We start from the raw sequence: 22,343 nt of genomic DNA, 5'->3' as shown, positions 1-22,343 counted from the left end.
CACAGACTAAAGGCATTATTGACAGCAAACTGCAGCCATAGAATTTAAGTAAAGCCAAGGAAAAGTCCAAAGGCAGGAAAAGGAGGTGGTTTTAGGCAGTGTTGAAAAAGTGTGAAAGTTAATTGTTTATTCTCTACATGAACTCTTAATATATGAAATTAGTTTAGTTATCAAAGGAGTTTCTTGTTTATTTCAAATTGAGCAGCTCTGCTTCAATTAAAGATTTACAGCTTGTGTATAATATCGGATGTCAGTATAATCAGTAATTACCTAGAAATCCTTTTTTTTAATCTCTTACTCTTTTTTTCCTTTAAAAAAATATGCAAAAAAAATCTCAAAGAGAAACTACTGCTCAAACTGTCAAGAAGCACATGTCCGTCCCTCAGCTACCAATAGCCGGAGGAGCAGAGAAAATCTCGCGATGTTTTAATAATTTGGCGGGAGGGAAGTGACGTACGGCACCTTGATACGTATAACAGAGAGCAGCGTGCTGAAGGACATACTCACCGGCTGAGAGAGCGGCAGGTGGTCAGGAGTCACCCTCGTGTCGGCGGCCGTCAGACCCGGTTCACTTTGAGCTGTGTTCAAGGGAAGGTGAGTTTTCTAAAGTGAGCTGGACCAAGTTCAGGTATTATTCTACTGAATTAACTCAAAGGCCCGATTCAGGCTCCATTCATCGGCAGTACACGAGTCCACGTCCTCCTTCTTAGAACGTGCTCATGAATGGCGAAATTATATGTCTAATGAATTGAATACGTTTGTGTGTGTTAGCATGCTGTCGTGTCTCAGTTGCCAGCTCGGTCTTGTAGTTAAACACGGTGAAGTGTAACGTAGAGGCTCGGCTTCTTCTCGCCGGAGATAAGGAGTCGATGTTCGCAGCCGCACGTTGTCGGTCAAACAGGGACGGCGCCATAATGACGGAAGCCGGCTGTCACGTTCAGCGAGTCTGCCGTGCCTTCAGGGCTAACGGCGCTAGGCGAAGACATTACACGGCCCTGACCTTGGCAGCACAGAAGACGAAGCTCACGTCTGTGTGACCATAAAACCTCCTGTCCAGTCCGACCTGCGCACTCATATTTTAGGTGACGACTTGAAGTGTCAGAGCAACCTTGTTAACATATGAGGGGGCTTTGTTTGAGGATCAGCTGTCCTCTGTCAGAGACATCCAGCGCAGGGGTCAGATTAGGAGCAGGTGAAGCTGACAGTCTTTGGCTGCAGCCTCTTACATTAAATATTCTTATCTTAAACTGCATTTTCGGTCACATAGTTAGCTGGTATAGTGTCTTCTTTGGCATAGCAGTGTTGAGTAGTACACTTGTATTACTTGTGATTTATTTTGTGGGGGGGTACATGGACCCTCTTATAGTTAAAACAGGAAAAAAAGATAAAGCTGACAAGGGGTCATTGTCTCCTCTGCATGAAGTACAACAGCATTGTGTTACCACTCATGTCAGCCATTCAGAAAGTATAGCTGTTTAAAAATACATGTGCAGGCATATTAGATGGAATTTGCCTGGCTCACTGCTACTTCTGGCTCATTTTCCCATGAAATACTTGCCCAGTGTGACTCTCACATGATTTGCCACTGCACAATAACTAGGACTCACCCCCTAACCCCTCTCTGCTTTGCCACCTCTGCCCCCCCCCCCCCCCCCCCCCTTTCTAACATTAACTTTTGTTTTTGCATCCCACACCTTACATTGGGATAAAGAATTTATATATATATATATATATATATATATATATATATATATATATATATAATTTTTTTTTCTTTTTCTGATCAATAAAATCAACTCTAAAATGTGATGGAAGATGACACTGCTTGATTTTGAAAGTAACTAATAGTCAGGTTCTTTTGGAAAAACAGCTGAATAACACAAACATGCAGAAGAGTGCAGGTGGAGTAACTTCTGTCTACTCCTGCAGACACGGCAGCACACTATAATGACAGCTATTATGTTATGATGTGGCAGATGCATTTAAGGCTTACAAACTGGTAGTAATTGCCATGTAATATAAAGCCACAGCTCAAGTTGTTTGAGTGAAAGTTGTAGTTTTTTTTTTTTTTGGTGTGTGTAAATATTCTAAAATCCACATTAAAACTCTTTGGTAAAAAAAAAATAAATTAGGCAGGAAATGTGTAGGTTAAGTTAAGATTATTTATTTTTTGAGGCAATGGCTTCAACCTCCAACTTCTTTTTTCCTGCACAGTGACCCTCAACTGAGTTCGCAATAGTGGTGGTGTAATGGCTTTCTTGCCACAGCCACTATATGAAGAAATTATTTTTTTCAAAGGGATTTCTTCAGTTACCCATAAGTGTGAGGAAGTTCTTTTGCAATACACTTGACCCCCAAGAAACTGAAGCTATGTTGTCCTTGAAGCTGTCCTTAAATTATGTTTAATAAGCAGGTACAGGCTTTAAGTCTTAGTTTTTATGTAATTTGGCCTTCACTATTGTTAGAGGAAAGTCCTGTTAACACATTAGAATTGAAGGCTGTTTTACTTGTTTTATCTTAAATGCTTTGACTACAGGTCTAATGCGCACAGTAGAACTGTAGTCAACTGTAGAGGGGACTGTGCTCCCCTGATCTGTTAGCAAGCCTGTCATGTCTGCTTGACCTGTTCTCAGAAGGGCGTGACTCAAGTTTGCCCATGATATCTCTGCTGCACATGTTTAGAAATTATTCAATGGCGATATAAGTCATGCCACTTACTACTGCTTCAGAGACTGATACAAGCAAGTGGACCTCATCAGCCACAAAGCACACACTGTCACTTTCTGGTCAGGTTGTTAGTGCAGTATTGAAAGCTATTGCTTGTATCCATAGGTTTTTTCAACCAAAAAAATGAGGTAATCTGATTAAGGTTTAGAACTGCTATGTTGGGAATGTAAGATTATAGACATAGCTTTACCCAACTTGGAACAATTTGCTTCACAGGGCAACTAATCCTGTCCTGATCAGACTTCAAAGTCTACATTAGTCACTACCTTAGCATTGTGTTTCAAAGCAGGATGTGGAAAAATAAAATTTCAGCTACAAATGTTTGTCTTAAAGTACCTGTGTTTATGGCCTTCAAGGCTAATGCAGTGTTGCTTTTAGTGTGGTTGTATCACCACCCCCAAGATTACAGATATTAAGGGAGGTGTGGGGCAGTCCAAGGCCAAACTGTTCTAAAGTTGGATGTACTTCATAATGCCTAAGTTAGCCAATGGGCTTTCATGGCAAAGGTATTGAATGATCATGTAGCACCATGTCTGCACATGCTCTTGCTTTATTAAAATGCATTTGGAGTGCAAGTGTAGGCATTTTTATATTGTCTTTTAAAGTGCTGTTGTGAGTTCAGCAAGGTCATGTTTTGGTGCTGCAAATTAGGACTTGCTTGCCTGATGGTTTTGTGGATCATTGGCATTAGTCCACATATACACTCATCACGCAATGCCCAATTTGGGGTCTCCCTTCCAAATAGTAATTGGTCATTCAGCATTTTCCTCTGCTGTTTGGCTGCAGGAAAACTTATTTGCTGTGTCTATGGTCTTCTTTTTCAGCTTTTCCTACAGGAGATGTTAAACAGATTGCATAGAAAGAATGTCATGGATGAAACTTGACCTTGTTTTGAAAGAAAGGGATGTTCTCAGGACTAAAACCTGTTAAACTTTGGACTGAAGTCACTGAAGCCTTAACTTTTCTAAAATAAGTTGGCTGTTAAAAGCTGAAGATTAACCTTCTTCAGGGGTTAAGTCTGTTTTTATTTAAGAGTTCTTGTCTGTTTCGTTCTTTTCTGAAGGCCAGACAGGGTATATCATGAGACCTCTGCCATCTTCAGTTAAAGGTTGTTTTTTTTTTTTTTTTCCCCTCCCCCACTAATTTCTGAAGAAGTTAAGTCAGTTGGCTGTGACATACCGACAGCCCTTAATGAATTTTTTTTTCTTCCCTCTTCTCCCTGTAATAAATAAAAAAAAACAACACAAAGCTGACATCTACACAATCACTATTTGTATGCAAGATTGCAGCACATTGGGTAACTCGAAGTGGCACACATGTCCCTGCAAGAGCGTGGTTGACTATCAAGCGTTTCCAGTAGGGTGACACATTTGACTAATTCTTACATGACATGAAATTGTCACGTTGTTTACTCGATAGGCCAACAGTCAGTAGCAGTTAAAGGCAATGAGATTTTACAGTATCAGTAAGTGTATGTCAAATATTAGCAAATCAATAGAAATTCAGAGTGGTCAGGATCTGTACAGAATGTATAAAATTAACTATCCTTCTCATGAATGTGTAATAGAACTCCGGAGGAAACATCTTGTATACTAAAGCAAATTGGCTGACTGATTGTTAATATACAGGTGTTGCCCCAGTAACTCTTCTGTAGAATGGGTACACTTTTTTTTTTTTTTTTTAAAGGAGGTCTGTCTCCCCAGTTCCACAAATTGTGTATTACATGTGTAAGGAATATATAAAGATTTGCATTCCAGTACTTGTTCTACTCTTAATTTGAGACCTTGCTTTGTTGTGGTTTGAGTTTGTGGGAAGCCAGTTATGCTGGTATTGTATTCTTTGGGCTAAGAAGTTCATGTGGAGGCATGGAGTTTATTTTGTCCTGTGCAGGACACTGGTCTTTTGTGCTTAGAAACAGTGCTGCCCTTTTAGTTAGCAGCAAAGGAAACTGTATGCATGTTTGGACAAGAGGTGGGATGTGTTCTTTGGACACCCTGGTATTCCACAAGTGAAATGAGTACACTGCACAGAATTAAGTGCTGTATGTATTAAGTGTGGGCACTCTTTGAAGACTTGCCATTAGTTGTTTAAAGGTCTTAAAACTGTGACCACCAAGTCTGTGCAAGTCTGACTTTTTGTTTGCTCTCCTTTTCAGGATCCTGTAAAGCCATAATGGAGCAGGCGAGGTCAACCATAACCAAAATTGTGAGTATTATAACATTCTAAATAGTGATGTTGCATCATTGAATATTTGGATTAATTTTTTTTCTTTCTTGGAACAAATTCATTCATCTTCTGCTTATCTGTTTCTGCTGGGCTGGAACCAATCCCAGCTAACACTGGGTGAGGGTGGGGCCGGGCCCACCCCCACCCTGGACAGGTCACCAGTCAATCCTAGGGCCAACACACAAAGAAAAACCACTCACACTACAAACCTACAGACAATTTAGAGTCACCAATTAACCCAAACGTGGGAGGTGCACAGAAAGAACATGCAAACGCCACACAGAAAGGCCCCAGGCAAACATGCATTTTATAATTAAAGTTTTAAAGCAGGTCAAGTCCATACCTTCTTCACAAAAAAATTTTGAGCATTTACAAATTGGTTCATCATTGATCTGTCATTACAGTTTAATGGAGAGCCACACTCCTACACACGGTTCAACTTGACTCAGAACATGGAAGGTGACAGTAGCCAGGTGGAGATGAAGCTGTCATCTGATGTGGATGAGGAAGCGGGGGGAAATGGAGTTGGAGATCACCTCAATCACAATTCCGCTCGCAAACCATATGTGACTCAAAGGATAGGACGTACACCCAAGAACCTCTGCTTTTTGGTAGTTACAACCCTCCTCATCTTTGTCATTGGTAAGTGTGGTTGTTAAATCATTTAGCTGTTTTATGTTGAGATTGTATCTTGTTCTAAAGTCAATCTTGGCATCACTACTCTTGTGTATTGATTCGTTGTCATTAGTCCCAATATGCCATTACCCACCTATGCTGATGGGACATACCTTTTTATGTGGGTCTCCTGTTGACAAAGGTCATTGCAATTGTTTCTGCCTGTCTGTTTGATGCTTATTAAGGACAACTGCTTCTTCCAGGGTACTTGGTTGGTTACCTAATGCATCGAAAGAGGGACTTGCCTCCCCGCCCTGATGTTTCTGTGCCCAGATCAGACCAAGTCGTTCTCCATGAAACTGGTGCTGCCCCTCTCATGGACTGGGAGGATGTCAAAAAGCTCTTGGCTGAAAAGCTCACTGCGACCAAATTTGAACCTGTATTTAGGTAAATCCAGACTGTCGTGTCTGTACTTATTTAAGAAACAAGTCAACATCTCACAGCTAATTAGATTTGATTGGTTTGGATTTCCTTCTTTTCTCCCCCCTCTTATCCTTTTGCTGTTGTGGTTGGTTCCCTTTTATCCTAGTGACTTTTCCAGTGTCAACCATCAGGCTGGTTCTCCCGGTGATGAAGATCTGGCAAACAAGGTGATAAATAGGTTTAAGGAATACGGCATGGACACCTGGACTGATGAGCACTTTGTTAAGGTTCAGGACCCACCAATTTCTGGATCCAACAGAGTGCTTTTCAAAAATAGAAAGGAAGAGCGGCCAAAGGGTTTCTTGTCCTACAGCGCCAATGGAACAGTAACGGTAAGCTAAAAGCTAAATGAAATATTGAAGTTTTAGTAAATGGAAAGCTCCTAATCATTTATTTTATTTTTTTTTTAAATCTTGCCTTGGCCCAGGGGACTGTTTTGTATGCTCACTACGGGCAGGAAAACGATTTCATGTTGCTGCAGAGCAGGAACATCAACATGACTGGAAGGGTTGTGCTAGTCAGGGCTGGAAGGATCAGTTTTGCTGAGAAGGTAGGTAGTTTTATTAAAATAAATGACTTTTTGCATGATGAACTTTGCATTTCCTTCTGTAATTCATGCAGTATACAATAGTGAACCTGCTGTTATCCTCTTGCTCACAGGTAGCCAATGCTGCAAAATTGAATGCCTCTGCTGTTTTGATCTACGCGGACCCCACTGATTACTCCATTGGTGACAGCACTCAGCTCTTTGGACATGTAAGTGGTTACTGTTCATTTGCATGTAAGAAAGTGGGATCCACTGGAGTTATTCACTCTGGATAAGCACTTGACAGCAGTTTGAAGTATTTCTAAATTCAGTTTAGAGGTTCAATGAAGAATCCACGCTGCTGGAAGCAACAGTCTGGAGAGAATGTATTTTGTTGTCGACTCACAGCTGCTTAACAAACTTCATGGCTTCCTACTGCCTGTCCCAGGTCCACATGGGTTCTGGGGATCCCTATACTCCAGGCTTCCCTTCCTTCAACCACACCCAGTTTCCTCCTGTCCGGTCTTCAGGCTTACCAAATATTTTGGCTCAGACAATCACAGCAGCAATGGCTTTGAACATTGTGAGGTAAGTCTCTGAGACACTGTGAACCATTTGAATAAAAGCTGATAACTGCTGTCTTGCAGTCTAAATGTTTTAGTTGTCTCAGAAGTTTTAAGTAATGTTTACCTGTGTCCAACAGGGAGCTGGGGGGTCAAACTGCACCAACAGAATGGAAAACCTACCACAAACTGGGAGATGACAGCGACACCATCACTGTGGAGGTCAACAACGTTCTTACAGAGAAAAAGATAAATAATGTCTTTGGGGTTATCAAAGGATTTGTGGATGCAGGTACAGTGAGATCCTGACTGGACTTGTCTTTTTACTAAACTGACTTCCTGTTGACAGTATCTCACTAATGTGTGTCCTTTCATTGTCCTCGTTTATTTTAGACCGCTATGTGGTCATCGGTGCCCAGAGGGATGCATGGGGTCCAGGATTTGCCGCATCAACCGTTGGCACCGGTGTCCTTGTTGAATTGGCCCGTTCCATCTCGGAGATGGTGAAGAATGGTAAGTCTTAGATGACAGCCACTCTTAGTCTTGAATATGAAATGTAATAAAGTAAAATGATTTGGACTTAATATTCAAATCCTGCTAACTGAATAAGATTCAACTAGATCTGGTGAAAAGACACTCTGCTTTTTGTTAACATGAATTGGTTTGCTTCCACAGATGGATTTAAACCAAGGAGGACGATTGTTTTTGCTAGCTGGAGTGCTGGAGAATATGGGAGCATTGGTGCCACTGAGTGGTTGGAGGTGAGAATGGCATCAGGAGTTTGTCAAGCTAAGTTTGGCAATAAGCAGCTTTCATTGCATTAAAGTACTGAATAGCGTGCCTTCCTTCATTTTATTCTTTGCATTTCTAGGGTTATTTGTCTTCTCTGAGCATGAAGGCCTTCTCCTACATCAACCTGGATGGTGTTGTAACAGGTATATACTGTCATCTTCAGAAGTGTCACATTCATCCTCAGGTCTCAAGCTAAAGTTTAACTTAAGAAATATTTGAAGAAGTCATGACTGAGACTGACTTGCAGTCAAGCGAAATAAGAATCATGTGATCATGTGAAAATGGCTCCTTTTAGGTGATGAGAACAATAACAGACAGAGCAACAGCAAGAAAAGTGAATGATGGACAGTCTTTGTCCAAATCTATGGGATTTATAAAGAAGCCCTGCCTTCTCAAAAGGACTTCCATATGTAACTTGTAAAGTAATGACTTGTCAATGTCTTCCTCTTCAGGACGCAGTGGATTTAAAGTAGCTGGCAGTCCCCTGTTGCACAGCCTGATCTTGAGCACTCTGAAAGAGGTAAACCCTCAGGAGGATTTGTAGGGAATCAAACTTTGAAGCATGTTTCATAAAAGCCTACAGTATTATTCATAATTCAAAGGATTAATCAAATGATCTAAATGTTTAAAGCTAAAGTAACATAAATGTCACTTCAGGTCAACTTCAGCAAGGGCAAGACTCTCTTTGCTCAGTTTGCAAACAACAACTGGGAATCAGAAGTGTAAGTTCAACCAGACTGTTTTATTCTCAGTATTCTCACTATGGCAACCAAAGTTTTCTCAGCAGTATCAAATCTACAGCTACGTGTAGGCTAGCTGTCATACGCATGTTGAGCAAATCTTAACGACCCCTCATTTGTTTCCAGGTTGGAGCCTATGAAGTTGGATAACCCCTCTTATCCTTTTATGGCCTTCTCTGGCATCCCCTCAGTCTCATTTGGGTTCTCCTCTGACTCAGTAAGTCATCAGAAGAATAACCAAGGACACTAACCTTAGTGGTTTATCTGGGAAGTGTCCTGCCTTATTAATTCTTTCCGTTTCCTCTTAATTTTCAGGATTACAGATACTTTGGCACAGTGCTGGACACCCGGGAGGCGCTGAACACTGTTACATCCAACCAGGTTCCTCAGCTGGCTGTAACATCAGCCCAGTTTGCAGGTCACATAGCTCTGAGGCTTGTGCATGATCATCTGCTGCGGCTGGACCTGGGGAAGTACGAGAAGACTTTACTTTTTCAGGTGGCTCAGATCAATGGGAAGGTCAAGGCCATTCAGAGGGTAAGTGTCCAGTCATGATGTTACCAACTGAAGTTGTATTTTTACAGATAAAGAAGCAAAAATAAGCCAGTAGAGTTTTTTTGCCATGTAATTTTTCACTGTTATTTAAATGCTGTCTTGATTATATAACGCAGCTGTTCCCAAATTGTGTGCATATATTTTGTTAATGTGCATGTGCGGATGTTATGTGTGCTTCTAGGTGAAGGCCCAGCAGCTGCCCAAGGCCCTGACAGTGCATTGGTTGATGTCAGCCTATGGCTCCTACAGCCGTGCCTCTCGTGCTCTGGCATCAGACATCCAGAACAGTGACCTGGATGACATTGAGAAGTGCCGCACCATCAATGACCGCATCATGACGGTAAAATCTCTAGATCTTACTGATCTGTATGCATGCGGAACATGCAATATAGCAAACAATGTGTGTGTGTATATATAACAGCATAACATCCATCCCATATTTTTCCTCCTTGCTACAGGTGGAAAGGAACTTCCTATCACCCTATGTGTCTCCCAAAGACAGCCCTTTCCGCCACATCCTGCTGGGCTCTGGCCCCCACACTATCACAGCTCTGTCCAAACATCTTGATGCCATGAGGGCTGACAACCCCGAGGCAGACACTGACTTGTTCCACAACCAGTTTGCCCTTTTGACCTGGACTATTCAGGGCTGTGCCAACTCACTAGCCGGGGACATCTGGTCCTTGGACAATGAAATCTAGAAAAAAAAAATCCCCTTTAATGTCCCTTGTTAATGGTTCGGCTAACCAGTAGGCTGTTACAATTGACCAACAATCTCAAAGTTTTAAATTGACATGATCTAGGAAGTGATTATTGTGGATATCTTTAGATACCAATATTCCACCCTGCTATAATCCTTCATAAAACCAAGAATTAATGATACGTGCATAAACCTTCAGCCTTAACAGAAAAGTTTAATTGATCATCCTTCTTGCAAAGCGGAAGACTTTGTCATTTTTACATATGCTATTTCAAAGGTGCGACCTTCATTACTTCGGTGCTAGTAACAACTACCTTTTAATTGCCTATGTTATGTGGCATGATTTATAAATTGGAGTTACCCTGCATGAAAAGAATATTGGCAAAGTGACTCCTGTTCAGTGCAGTTTTGGGATGCGCAGGAAACACTCTGTTTTCCAGCTCAGAGGTTAATAAGAGAAAAGGGCAGTATGACATAAGCTAACGATTTCCATGTGTTTACCAGAATAGTTACAATTAACATTAATTGGTCTGTGTTGGTAGCTACAATATTACTGTGCTGAAAGTAGACAGTATCTTTGTCAGAGATTCAGAAGTTACTTAAAGGACTGGATATTAAAGTACAATAACGTAGGACATAACACAGCTAGAAGTAGATTTGAGACAATCAGCTGTTGCTACTGGCACTCAATCCACAAATGGTCTTTAAAGGAAAGTCCTAATTACATGCAACAATTCAAAATAATCTAAAGTTGTTACTTATCTAAGCATTTAACGTCCTTACCTGAGAGCAAATTTGCCTTTCAGAAATCCAAGGGAGAAATCTCCAGTCACATAGCACTGAAACAAACCGTACATCTATTTATTGTTATTTATTTATCAGTGGCAGGGTTCACTATAAATATTTTTTTTAAATCACCTTTTATAAAAAAAAAAAAGTAATTATCGGGAGCAGTGCCTCCCATAATTATGACAGTTATACTGTCGAAATGACAAAAGCAGCATCTGCTAAAAGAGGTGTAGATGTCAACCGACAGCCAGTACTGTACATGCAGCTCTGAGATCCAAATGTTATTTCTACATAACTGACACTGGATTTGTCTTTTACTGAGGCCAGATCATACATAACACATTTCCTGAACATCTCCTTGGAGGTTTTGTAAATACTGGCTTTTCGGTACATCTACACTTCTCATTCTGACAACATTATCGGGAGCAGTGTCTTCCATAATGTGAAAAAGAAGGTAGTTTTTGCCTACCACTGTGTGTCTGTATCGGAGGCAGTGCCCTCCATATTTCACTGTAGGGGTGGATGGTTTTTATTATCGGGGACAGTGTTTCCCATAATTTTTGTATATATAAAGTACATTGCTACACAATGCACATGTTGCCTGCAGCTTTAGGTCCCCTCAGACCCCCCCCCCCTCCCAGTCTCATGCAAATGCACCTCCATTGTTTCCTCAGACACATTCACCCTCATTGAGCTGAGAGATGGTGACGAGCTTGACCATCAGCTCTAATTTCTCATTTTACATCTCTCCCTGTTGGGTTAAATTGTGCCTGCAATCTGATCTGGGTTTCTGTGGTGAGCTAAGTCTAATTTTAATCAAATCAAAGTTTTTCTTTGGGTTACCTATCAAACTGATATAGGAAGACTCTGGGCTTAAATTAATCATGACACAAATGATTTGGGACCACTGGCTACAGTGGTGTGGTTCAATATTCCACAAAATCTGACAGTTCTGCTGTGTGTGTGTGTGTGTGTGTGTGTTTTTTAGTTTGGTCTGAATACATTCTACCTTTCTTTCTACCCATGTTGATGTTCATTCTTGAGACATTTCCTTGTGCCTTTTTGTTTTGACTGTATCATAGAAACTAATTTCTACATGCAGTCCTTAAATGACCTTTGGGAGATGTACAAGTGATAGTTTAGTTTCCACATTAGATGTCTCCTGTTTTCTCCTAAAATCTAATGTTACTGGTGCACTTTTTTTTTTTTTTTTTTTTTTTTTTTTTTTTTTTTTTTTTGGGGGGGGGGGGGGGTACAGCATGTTTTAGATGAAGTTACCAGAAAAATTTAAATTGTGACAAAAGTATACATTTATTCCAAAAAAAGTACATTGAATGTTACCGTAGTTGACTTGGTCTTTCTTTCTCCAGCTAATCTGGTCTTATGTCTGGAGAGCGCATCAGTCTTCACTTTCAGTAGGTTTTTTTTAATAAAGCCCCTGATTTATTTTTATTTTTATTTTTTTTTGTAGACAAACATGTTTTAGTCAGTATCCACTTAAAATTCATCTGTTAACCATTGATAGTTTGAGCATCTGATCTGATATAAAGGGCTTATTGCTTCTATTTACAATTTAATGACCACACAGAAAAGTATGAACAATATTCTTTATTAGGAGGATGCAGACAGAACAATTGGTCTTCATTACTTCATGGTCATTATGTGAAGGTGTAAAACCTGGCATTAATGAAGAATGTGTTTTTGATAAATCTGTGTTTTGTTTTGTTTTTTTCTCATTTTCTTATACGACTGTGCTTAGCTTTGTTTTGTTTTTGCTGCAATAAACCATCACATCACAACTTGAGCCTTGATTTGATTATCAGTCTTCATCTAATCTTCCGTTTATAGATTGTATCAATGTGAAAACACTGAACTGTTATATTAATAACACTGTTAAACTGACATTGCTAACTGTGTGCTCAAGGTGTGAGATGTGAAAACAATCGATGCTTTTCAGCCACAGACCTTGAAGTTCAGGACAATCAGAAAAGGGACAAAGGTTGCTGTGATGGTCTTTTTGCAGATGATGGAGACTAAAGGTTTTCAGTTGTCAGTGCTCCCACTCGAATCTGGATGCTGACAGTGAATGGGTGATGAGCTCTGACTTAAAGGAATCATTGGGGGTGGATAATATCACTCGTGTCAATTGAGAGCCCTACAGAGATACATTCAAGAAGAATCACTCTCTGAAGTTGTCCGACCATCTCAACACTCCCCTGCTCTACGTTTAAAACGTTCTTTGAGCTAATGAAACTAATGCTGGACTCTGGGAAAGCCGCGCAGTTCTATAGTATAAAAAAGTCTCCTGCATACCAACAGCTCAGGGGAAAATTAAGGCCACTTACAAAATATCAAGCTGACACACAATTTCAATACTGTGATTACATTATTGGCGAACTAATACTTATCAATTATAAACAAATCTATTCCAGCCGTAAAAGCCAATCCACAGTCCAAAGTGTAGTAGGGGCAAAAGTCGTGAGTACCACACTCGCTATTTGTCAATCAAACAGGAGTGTGTGTGTGTTGTTGCAGCGTGATAGGGATGTGATTTCCTGAAGTCGATGTAATGCATCACAGAATGAGTGAAACAAGCAGGATTGTGGGCAGAGTCTGATCGCTGTGAGTGTGGCTCATACAGATGCTGGTGGATGGACTGCCGGGGAGCAAAAGCAATCAATATTCAACATACAGACAGGAGCTGCTTTTGCCCATTCGGTGACTGTGTGTAGTTTCAATTAAATAGAGGAATTCAGAAGAAAGACTTGGGTTGTTTTTGTTTTTTGTTTACATTCTGCAAAGTCTGCTCTCATAATCCTCCTCACCACAGAAACAAACACACCAGAGTGTCAAACCAGTTTTGAGACAGAGGCGATCTTCAGAAAATGATTTATTTCTGTGAAAAGAATAGACTGAACATCCTCCCTGATAAACAGTTAGACTTCCTTGTGTCTGAATTTTTTTGTGGTTATTAATGAGTGTGTGAGAAGGAACCACATTACACAGTGAGCAGCAACATTAATACTGACAATCTTAAAAATGACATACTGATGTCTCGGAAGTTCATAGTTATCATGTTAATCAGTTCAGTTTAACACGTTGTCATGCAGACATTGAATTAATCCAGTTGGGTTGATTGAGTAGAGATTTGTGGACATGTTATTAGTTTTGTGGGTATTTGGTCATAAATCAATTTTTCACAAATGGGAAAGTTTAACCTGTGTGAACGGTAATGAAACCTCATTATGGTTGTTTTTCCTCAATAATCAAGAAAGGAAATAAACCATATTGCAAAGGCTCGGACATGAAAAAAATAATAAAAAGAACTTCCTGTTTATAAGGATTTCTAATCATTTACCACCAGTGGTGACTGATTTGCCCCTGCCCACCTCAACTGCCCAATCAAAAGGGTGGCTGATTCTTCAGTCTTGTGTGTTTCCTGTGCAGTGAAGGGATGTTGTTCGGGAAATCCTCAGTCCTCTAGGGCAAGAAAATGATGCCAACATCACTGCTAATAATATGGTACATTAATGTATTATTATACATCTGTTGTGACTTTTTGTCATGGCTGGAGCTGATGCCCGGCTTGTGTCTAAACATAAAGCAGGACGTTTCGCTCCCATTTGCAAAATTGAACTGGGCTGAGAACAGAGATACTATTCTGGCAGGTTTCTTGTGCCATGTTGTTTCCCTTTTACTCTGACACAAAGTAGAGCATAACTCACGTGAATGTTACACAAGAAAAAAGGAAAGAGGAAGACAAGACACCATCACTGGAACAATAAATCATGTGCATTCACTGTTTTTCAAACAACTTACCTGACAAGACAAGACCAATTCTCGTTGGGGCAATAAAGCTTTCATTCATTTATTCATTAATTTGTTCATTCATGCATAGAAACTCTTCCCCTCCTTTCCCAGGGTTAGGGTGAGCGGATATTTTCACTGCTGGTGCATGAAATAAATCTTGTTTTGTAGCAGTCCAGGGTCTGAAAGTTAGCTGGCCTGGGTGCACTGGTGTCAGATTTGCTCTTATTTGAAGGTGAGCAGCACTTTAGAGCAATCAGTTCGTCAATGCCATGATATGATAAGACTATGATATTCCTATTCACCTTATTATTATCAGCACATTTCGTGTAACTTTAGTAAAAAGCCACCGTAGTATCCCAGGAAGGAGGAGGTACTGTCTAGAATCCATTTCAAACTGGAGTTGATTCTTAACTTTAAAATCTTCATCTCTGACAGAAGTGACACTGTCAAATAACTTCAGCGTCAAAAAGGCAATTGTTCAACAGGACTGCAGTGGAAGGGGTATTGAAAACAGTATTCTTGTGTTTGCACTTCTGCGTTTTACATGAAAACATGTCTTGGGTACTTTCCACTAGAACTACCCCGTTTCTTTTAATTCACCCAAAAAGTGCAGACAACAGCAAAACAGTAAAGAGCTTTGTGCAAAGAAAGTGATCCTCCAGTCTGAGCTGCGCTGAAGAGAAGGTGAGAGTTGCTTCAGTTCATTTTCTAAACATGAACTTAACTGAGATTTTTAAGTTCCACTGACCAAAAACATCAGCACAACACAAAAAACCCTGCAAAAAAGTCTTACCTTAATCATAAAATGAACAAAAAAAAATTGTTTCTCCTGGATTGTCTGTCTTTTACAGGAAAGCCATGGTCATCGGCGACAGAGAGAGCGGTGAGGTGGAGCTGTGTGCTGTCATGGATAAGGAGGCTTCGGAAAGCTTCAAATTGGAACACAACTGGAAACGAGACTCAATCTGCAAAGCATATGAACCTCGAGGGTTTAGACGCACATCAATGATCCTCTGCTTTATGGCAGCCGCGACTGTCCTCTTCACCAGTGGTAAGAGGGGCCCTTGTTTGAAGATGGTGCTTTTATTTTGAGAGGACATCGCTTGAAAACTAAATCACTCTTAGGAAAGCTACTTTTCTGCATTGACATCAATCTGTATATTTCCCTTCACTTTTGCTGCTGATGACACAACTGTATGTGGCTTTGTCTATTTGTTTCACTCATAGTCATTGTAATTCTGGAGGACTGAGATTGCACCTTATTTGAAACCACTGCTTCTTCCAGGGTACTTGACTGGCTTCCTGCTTCATCGAAACAGGAACTTGCCTCCCAGCCCTGACGCTCTCCCATCTGACCACCTCGTTCTCCATGAAACTGGTGCTGCCCCTCACATGGACTGGGAGGATGTCAAAAAGCTCTTGGCTGAAAAGCTCACTGCGACCAAATTTGAACCTGTATTTAGGTAAATCCAGACTGTCGTGTCTGTACTTATTTAAGGAACAAGTCAACATCTCACAGCTAATTTGATTGGTTTGGATTTCCTTCTTTTCTCCCCCCTCTTATCCTTTTGCTGTTGTGGTTGGTTCCCTTTTATCCTAGTGACTTTTCCAGTGTCAACCATCAGGCTGGTTCTCCCGGTGATGAAGATCTGGCAAACAAGGTGATAAATAGGTTTAAGGAATACGGCATGGACACCTGGACTGATGAGCACTTTGTTAAGGTTCAGGACCCACCAATTTCTGGATCCAACAGAGTGCTTTTCAAAAATAGAAAGGAAGAGCGGCCAAAGGGTTTCTTGTCCTACAGCGCCAATGGAACAGTAACGGTAAGCTAAAAACTAAATGAAATATTGAAGTTTTAGTAAATGGAAAGCTCTTAATCATTTATTTTATTTTATTTTTTTTAAATCTTGCCTTGGCCCAGGGGACTGTTTTGTATGCTCACTACGGGCAGGAAAACGATTTCATGTTGCTGCAGAGCAGGAACATCAACATGACTGGAAGGGTTGTGCTAGTCAGGGCTGGAAGGATCAGTTTTGCTGAGAAGGTAGGTAGTTTTATTAAAATAAATGACTTTTTGTATGATGAACTTTGCTTTTCCTTCTGTAATTTATGCAGTATACAATAGTGAACCTGCTGTTATTCTCTTGCTCACAGGTAGCCAATGCTGCAAAATTGAATGCCTCTGCTGTTTTGATCTACGCGGACCCCACTGATTACTCCATTGGTGACAGCACTCAGCTCTTTGGACATGTAAGTGGTTACTGTTCATTTGCATGTAAGAAAGTGGGATCCACTGGAGTTATTCACTCTGTATAAGCACTTGACAGCAGTTTGAAGTATTTCTAAATTCAGTTTAGAGGTTCAATGAAGAATCCACGCTGCTGGAAGCAACAGTCTGGAGAGAATGTATTTTGTTGTCGACTCACAGCTGCTTAACAAACTTCATGGCTTCTTACCGCCTGTCCCAGGTCCACATGGGTTCTGGGGATCCCTATACTCCAGGCTTCCCTTCCAACAACCACACCCAGTTTCCTCCTGTCCGGTCTTCAGGCTTACCAAATATTTTGGCTCAGACAATCACAGCAGCAATGGCTTTGAACATTGTGAGGTAAGTCTCTGAGACACTGTGAACCATTTGAATAAAAGCTAACTGCTGTCTTGCAGTCTAAATGTTTTAGTTGTCTCAGAAGTTTTAAGTAATGTTTACCTGTGTCCAACAGGGAGCTGGGGGGTCAAACTGCACCAACAGAATGGAAAACCTACCACAAACTGGGAGATGACAGCGACACCATCACTGTGGAGGTCAACAACGTTCTTACTGAGAAAAAGATAAATAATGTCTTTGGGGTTATCAAAGGATTTGTGGATGCAGGTACAGTGAGATCCTGACTGGACTTGTCTTTTTACTAAACTGACTTCCTGCTGACAGTATCTCACTAATGTGTGTCCTTTCATTGTCCTCGTTTATTTCAGACCGGTATGTGGTCATCGGTGCCCAGAGGGATGCATGGGGTCCAGGATTTGCCGCATCAACCGTTGGCACCGGTGTCCTTGTTGAATTGGCCCGTTCCATCTCAGAGATGGTGAAGAATGGTAAGTCTTAGATGACAGCCACTCTTAGTCTTGAATATGAAATGTAATAAAGTAAAATGATTTGGAATTAATATTCAAATCCTGCTAACTGAATAAGATTCAACTAGATCTGGTGAAAAGACACTCTGCTTTTTGTTAACATGAATTGGTTTGCTTCCACAGATGGATTTAAACCAAGGAGGACGATTGTTTTTGCTAGCTGGAGTGCTGGAGAATATGGGAGCATTGGTGCCACTGAGTGGTTGGAGGTGAGAATGGCATCAGGAGTTTGTCAAGCTAAGTTTGGCAATAAGCAGCTTTCATTGCATTAAAGTACTGAATAGCGTGCCTTCCTTCATTTTATTCTTTGCATTTCTAGGGTTATTTGTCTTCTCTGAGCATGAAGGCCTTCTCCTACATCAACCTGGATGGTGTTGTAACAGGTATATACTGTCATCTTCAGAAGTGTCACATTCATCCTCAGGTCTCAAGCTAAAGTTTAGCTTAAGAAATATTTGAAGAAGTCATGACTGAGACTGACTTGCAGTCAAGCGAAATAAGAATCATGTGATCATGTGAAAATGGCTCCTTTTAGGTGATGAGAACAATAACAGACAGAGCAACAGCAAGAAAAGTGAATGATGGACAGTCTTTGTCCAAATCTATGGGATTTATAAAGAAGCCCTGCCTTCTCAAAAGGACTTCCATATGTAACTTGTAAAGTAATGACTTGTCAATGTCTTCCTCTTCAGGACGCAGTGGATTTAAAGTAGCTGGCAGTCCCCTGTTGCACAGCCTGATCTTGAGCACTCTGAAAGAGGTAAACCCTCAGGAGGATTTGTAGGGAATCAAACTTTGAAGCATGTTTCATAAAAGCCTACAGTATTATTCATAATTCAAAGGATTAATCAAATGATCTAAATGTTTAAAGCTAAAGTAACATAAATGTCACTTCAGGTCAACTTCAGCAAGGGCAAGACTCTCTTTGCTCAGTTTGCAAACAACAACTGGGAATCAGAAGTGTAAGTTCAACCAGACTGTTTTATTCTCAGTATTCTCACTATGGCAACCAAAGTTTTCTCAGCAGTATCAAATCTACAGCTACGTGTAGGCTAGCTGTCATACACATGTTGAGCAAATCTTAAAGACCCCTCATTTGTTTCCAGGTTGGAGCCTATGAAGTTGGATAACCCCTCTTATCCTTTTATGGCCTTCTCTGGCATCCCCTCAGTCTCATTTGGGTTCTCCTCTGACTCAGTAAGTCATCAGAAGAATAACCAAGGACACTAACCTTAGTGGTTTATCTGGGAAGTGTCCTGCCTTATTAATTCTTTCCGTTTCCTCTTAATTTTCAGGATTACAGATACTTTGGCACAGTGCTGGACACCCGGGAGGCGCTGAACACTGTTACATCCAACCAGGTTCCTCAGCTGGCTGTAACATCAGCCCAGTTTGCAGGTCACATAGCTCTGAGGCTTGTGCATGATCATCTGCTGCGGCTGGACCTGGGGAAGTACGAGAAGACTTTACTTTTTCAGGTGGCTCAGATCAATGGGAAGGTCAAGGCCATTCAGAGGGTAAGTGTCCAGTCATGATGTTACCAACTGAAGTTGTATTTTTACAGATAAAGAAGCAAAAATAAGCCAGTAGAGTTTTTTTGCCATGTAATTTTTCACTGTTATTTAAATGCTGTCTTGATTATATAACGCAGCTGTTCCCAAATTGTGTGCATATATTTTGTTAATGTGCATGTGCGGATGTTATGTGTGCTTCTAGGTGAAGGCCCAGCAGCTGCCCAAGGCCCTGACAGTGCATTGGTTGATGTCAGCCTATGGCTCCTACAGCCGTGCCTCTCGTGCTCTGGCATCAGACATCCAGAACAGTGACCTGGATGACATTGAGAAGTGCCGCACCATCAATGACCGCATCATGACGGTAAAATCTCTAGATCTTACTGATCTGTATGCATGCGGAACATGCAATATAGCAAACAATGTGTGTGTGTGTATATATATAACAGCATAACATCCATCCCATATTTTTCCTCCTTGCTACAGGTGGAAAGGAACTTCCTATCACCCTATGTGTCTCCCAAAGACAGCCCTTTCCGCCACATCCTGCTGGGCTCTGGCCCCCACACTATCACAGCTCTGTCCAAACATCTTGATGCCATGAGGGCTGACAACCCCGAGGCAGACACTGACTTGTTCCACAACCAGTTTGCCCTTTTGACCTGGACTATTCAGGGCTGTGCCAACTCACTAGCCGGGGACATCTGGTCCTTGGACAACGAAATCTAGAAAAAAAAAAAATCCCCTTTAGCGTCCCTTGTTAATGGTTCGGCTAACCAGTAGGCTGTTACAATTGACCAACAATCACAAACACAAACAGTTTGAAATTGACATGATTTTAGAAAAGTTACCAATAATACAACTTTACATTTTCCAATAAAGATGAACCTTAGGCTAATGATAAAATGTGATTAAGCATTCAGCAAAAGTTCAATAAACGATCCTTTTTCCCAATTGGGAAAATTTAATTCTTGAATGCAAGAAGATGCATGCAAGTCGATTATGCCCTGTTCAGACCTCGATTAAGAGCCTTCTCAGGTCATCCAATCACAACTTAACAGTTGGGAAGACACATTTTCTCAGCAGAATGCGGCCTGAGCTACTTGTCCTGCTACTTTAAGAATCAATGGCAAAAACATTGAGACTCACACGCAGACGCACATACTCGCATGACATGGATCTCTTGTGAGTATGTGTGCTGGATTTTGTTCCGCTTTAATGCTTTTATATCTCTCTTTTCCACTATGTGTTCTCCTAAAATGTGATGTAACTGGTGTAAATGCTTTCTTTGCTAAAGGTCATTTTATATAAATTTAATGGTCAGATAAAAATCATGGACATTATTTAAAAAAATGTAAAAAATTAAATTAGTGAATAGATTAAAGAATTATACTCAGTGTGACAGTGGTTGAACTACCTTCATTATTGTCATTCTTCATTTTCAAGTGCGGGAGCTCATAGGAACTACCTGATGTTATACCTTAGAGGTAAAATATGTTTTGGTCAGTATCCACTTAAAAATCATCTGTTAACCATCGATAGTTTGAGTGACTGATCTGATATGCTGCTATAATCAGGTCACATTTCTAATATTTGCAACTGGCTCAATGCATAGAAAAATGATCATCACAAAGAGATAAATCAATTGGTCTGCAAAGTTTGGCTTTATTTTTTGTACTTCCGTCCAAAGACTGAGTCATATTTGTTGTTGAACCCATCCACCTATTGGCAAAACATTGATCGCTGGACAAACATTTCAGTCGTATCGACAGCAGTGTGCCTACATCTCATGCCAGTAAAAGCTCATAGCCTGCCCACCATGTCACTGCAGAGTGATTTTGTTTTTCCAGTTCAGTTAGCTAGCTGATCTGTTCGCCACCAGTTGTTGCAGACGAGGTCAGTTCAGCCAGCCAATCCAATCAGTTCAGAAACTTTTTCGTAATGTGTGATTCGATTGGTTTGATACACGTGTTACAGCTTTTTGGCGGCATAGCAACGCAGCAGATGACTGTGGATGCTGCTTACAGTATTTTTATTTTTTTAATTTTTTTTATGGTGATGATTTAGGATTTAACAGTGCGGTGTTTGGCCAGATGATGGAGACATAACATAGATTTTTCAATTCTAAACTCTAACTCTACAATCTGTACTCTGTCACTTCAGTATGGTTGTTGGAAAAAAGATATCAATTTGAGGGCCCCGAAACTCAAATTTCGGAATAAGATTTTGAGCTATTATTTAGAGCAAATCCAATTTAATATACTTCAGTTTGGAAAGGAGTGAAATGAAGAACTTACTTACATTTTGCCCATTTTGGACAGCGAGTAGTTTGAGTTCAAGGTTTAAAAGTTATTTTGCAAGTCAAATACTTTCCCTTTGCTTTTTAAGGCATCAGCAACCAATTGTTGCAAAATTGTGTCATGTTCCTTTAAGCGTGGGCCGTCAACCTGAATGCGACGCAGAGATGTTAGAGAAATGAAGATGCCCCACTTCACTGCATATTCTTGCTGCAACAAACGCTTTCATGACAGACAGGACCCCCTTTGCTCTACTCTTTTGAAGTAAGACAAACTCTTATACTCTTCTTGTAAATTTAACATACGCGTTTTGGTATTTGAGACTCACCGAAATAAAACAATAAGCAAGGAAAGTTTATTTATATTGCGCATTTCAGACACAAACGCAATTCATTGTGCTTTACAGACACACAGAAGAGATCGTCTTAAAACATAATTAAAGAGCATACAAAAAGTCAGTCATAAAATTATAATATAATGTATAAAATCACATTAAAATTATGAAATTAAACCCTAACCCTAAAAGTATATGCACTGGTCTTGATAGGTTAAGGAAAATTACAGTGCAGGTTTAATGCATAAGTGCATGAGAAAAGAAAGGTTTTTAACCTGGTACCGACATTCATAATCCTTAAAACAGGTTAATTTATATAATCTAACTAAGTAACAAGGGAAGAGACAGTTTTCTCTGTAGAGTTAACCCTCTTGTAAGCACCTGTAAATCTTTGATGTGGGAAGCTGCAGCTGAGACCTGAGGCCATGAACCCTGTCAGTCCAGCAGTGACAGGGCGTGCAGACCGGGACCGGAACACACCGGGACCGGAGCACAGACCGGGACCGGAACACAGACCGGGACCGGAACACAGACCGGGAC

At 40.6% G+C, this 22,343-nt stretch overlaps 2 protein-coding genes across 2 annotated transcripts; both read left to right on the top strand.

Annotated features, from left to right (window-relative positions):
• The first annotated feature begins 486 nt into the window (after window positions 1-486).
• On the top strand, window positions 487-12,520 carry LOC115058099 (transferrin receptor protein 1-like). Its single transcript, XM_029525407.1, has 18 exons — window positions 487-594; window positions 4,883-4,932; window positions 5,358-5,595; window positions 5,832-6,015; window positions 6,158-6,383; window positions 6,479-6,601; window positions 6,712-6,807; window positions 7,026-7,165; window positions 7,281-7,432; window positions 7,534-7,653; window positions 7,816-7,901; window positions 8,012-8,075; window positions 8,385-8,452; window positions 8,590-8,654; window positions 8,799-8,889; window positions 8,988-9,209; window positions 9,409-9,567; window positions 9,686-12,520. Exons 2-18 carry the CDS (start codon window positions 4,900-4,902, stop codon window positions 9,926-9,928), a joined length of 2,310 nt encoding a protein of 769 aa, XP_029381267.1. The 5' UTR covers window positions 487-594; window positions 4,883-4,899; the 3' UTR covers window positions 9,929-12,520.
• Window positions 12,521-15,169: 2,649 nt separating this feature from the next.
• Window positions 15,170-20,796, top strand: LOC115057579 (transferrin receptor protein 1-like). The gene is made up of 17 exons (XM_029524737.1): window positions 15,170-15,210; window positions 15,378-15,577; window positions 15,812-15,989; window positions 16,127-16,352; window positions 16,451-16,573; window positions 16,684-16,779; window positions 16,998-17,137; window positions 17,250-17,401; window positions 17,503-17,622; window positions 17,785-17,870; window positions 17,981-18,044; window positions 18,354-18,421; window positions 18,559-18,623; window positions 18,768-18,858; window positions 18,957-19,178; window positions 19,378-19,536; window positions 19,659-20,796. Exons 2-17 carry the CDS (start codon window positions 15,385-15,387, stop codon window positions 19,899-19,901), a joined length of 2,226 nt encoding a protein of 741 aa, XP_029380597.1. The 5' UTR covers window positions 15,170-15,210; window positions 15,378-15,384; the 3' UTR covers window positions 19,902-20,796.
• The last annotated feature ends 1,547 nt before the right edge of the window (window positions 20,797-22,343 follow it).

The sequence above is a fragment of the Echeneis naucrates genome, chromosome 17 (genome assembly GCF_900963305.1).
Source record: "Echeneis naucrates chromosome 17, fEcheNa1.1, whole genome shotgun sequence".
Lineage (NCBI taxonomy): Eukaryota > Metazoa > Chordata > Actinopteri > Carangiformes > Echeneidae > Echeneis > Echeneis naucrates.
The sequence above is the reverse complement of the archived record's forward strand: the minus strand, read 5'-3'. Positions and strand labels throughout refer to the sequence as shown.

What these genes read in the sequence shown, in the direction of transcription:
- LOC115058099 (XM_029525407.1), top strand. Translation starts at nt 4,900, where the DNA reads ATGGAGCAGGCGAGGTCAACCATAACCAAAATT. An exon ending in CCTCCTCATCTTTGTCATTG is followed by an intron (nt 5,596 to 5,831) that starts GTAAGTGTGGTT and finishes TGCTTCTTCCAG; the next exon opens with GGTACTTGGTTGGTTACCTA. An exon ending in GCGCCAATGGAACAGTAACG is followed by an intron (nt 6,384 to 6,478) that starts GTAAGCTAAAAG and finishes GCCTTGGCCCAG; the next exon opens with GGGACTGTTTTGTATGCTCA.
- LOC115057579 (XM_029524737.1), top strand. Translation starts at nt 15,385, where the DNA reads ATGGTCATCGGCGACAGAGAGAGCGGTGAGGTGGAGCTGTGTGCTGTC. An exon ending in CAAAGGATTTGTGGATGCAG is followed by an intron (nt 17,402 to 17,502) that starts GTACAGTGAGAT and finishes CGTTTATTTCAG; the next exon opens with ACCGGTATGTGGTCATCGGT. An exon ending in AGGTCAAGGCCATTCAGAGG is followed by an intron (nt 19,179 to 19,377) that starts GTAAGTGTCCAG and finishes GTGTGCTTCTAG; the next exon opens with GTGAAGGCCCAGCAGCTGCC.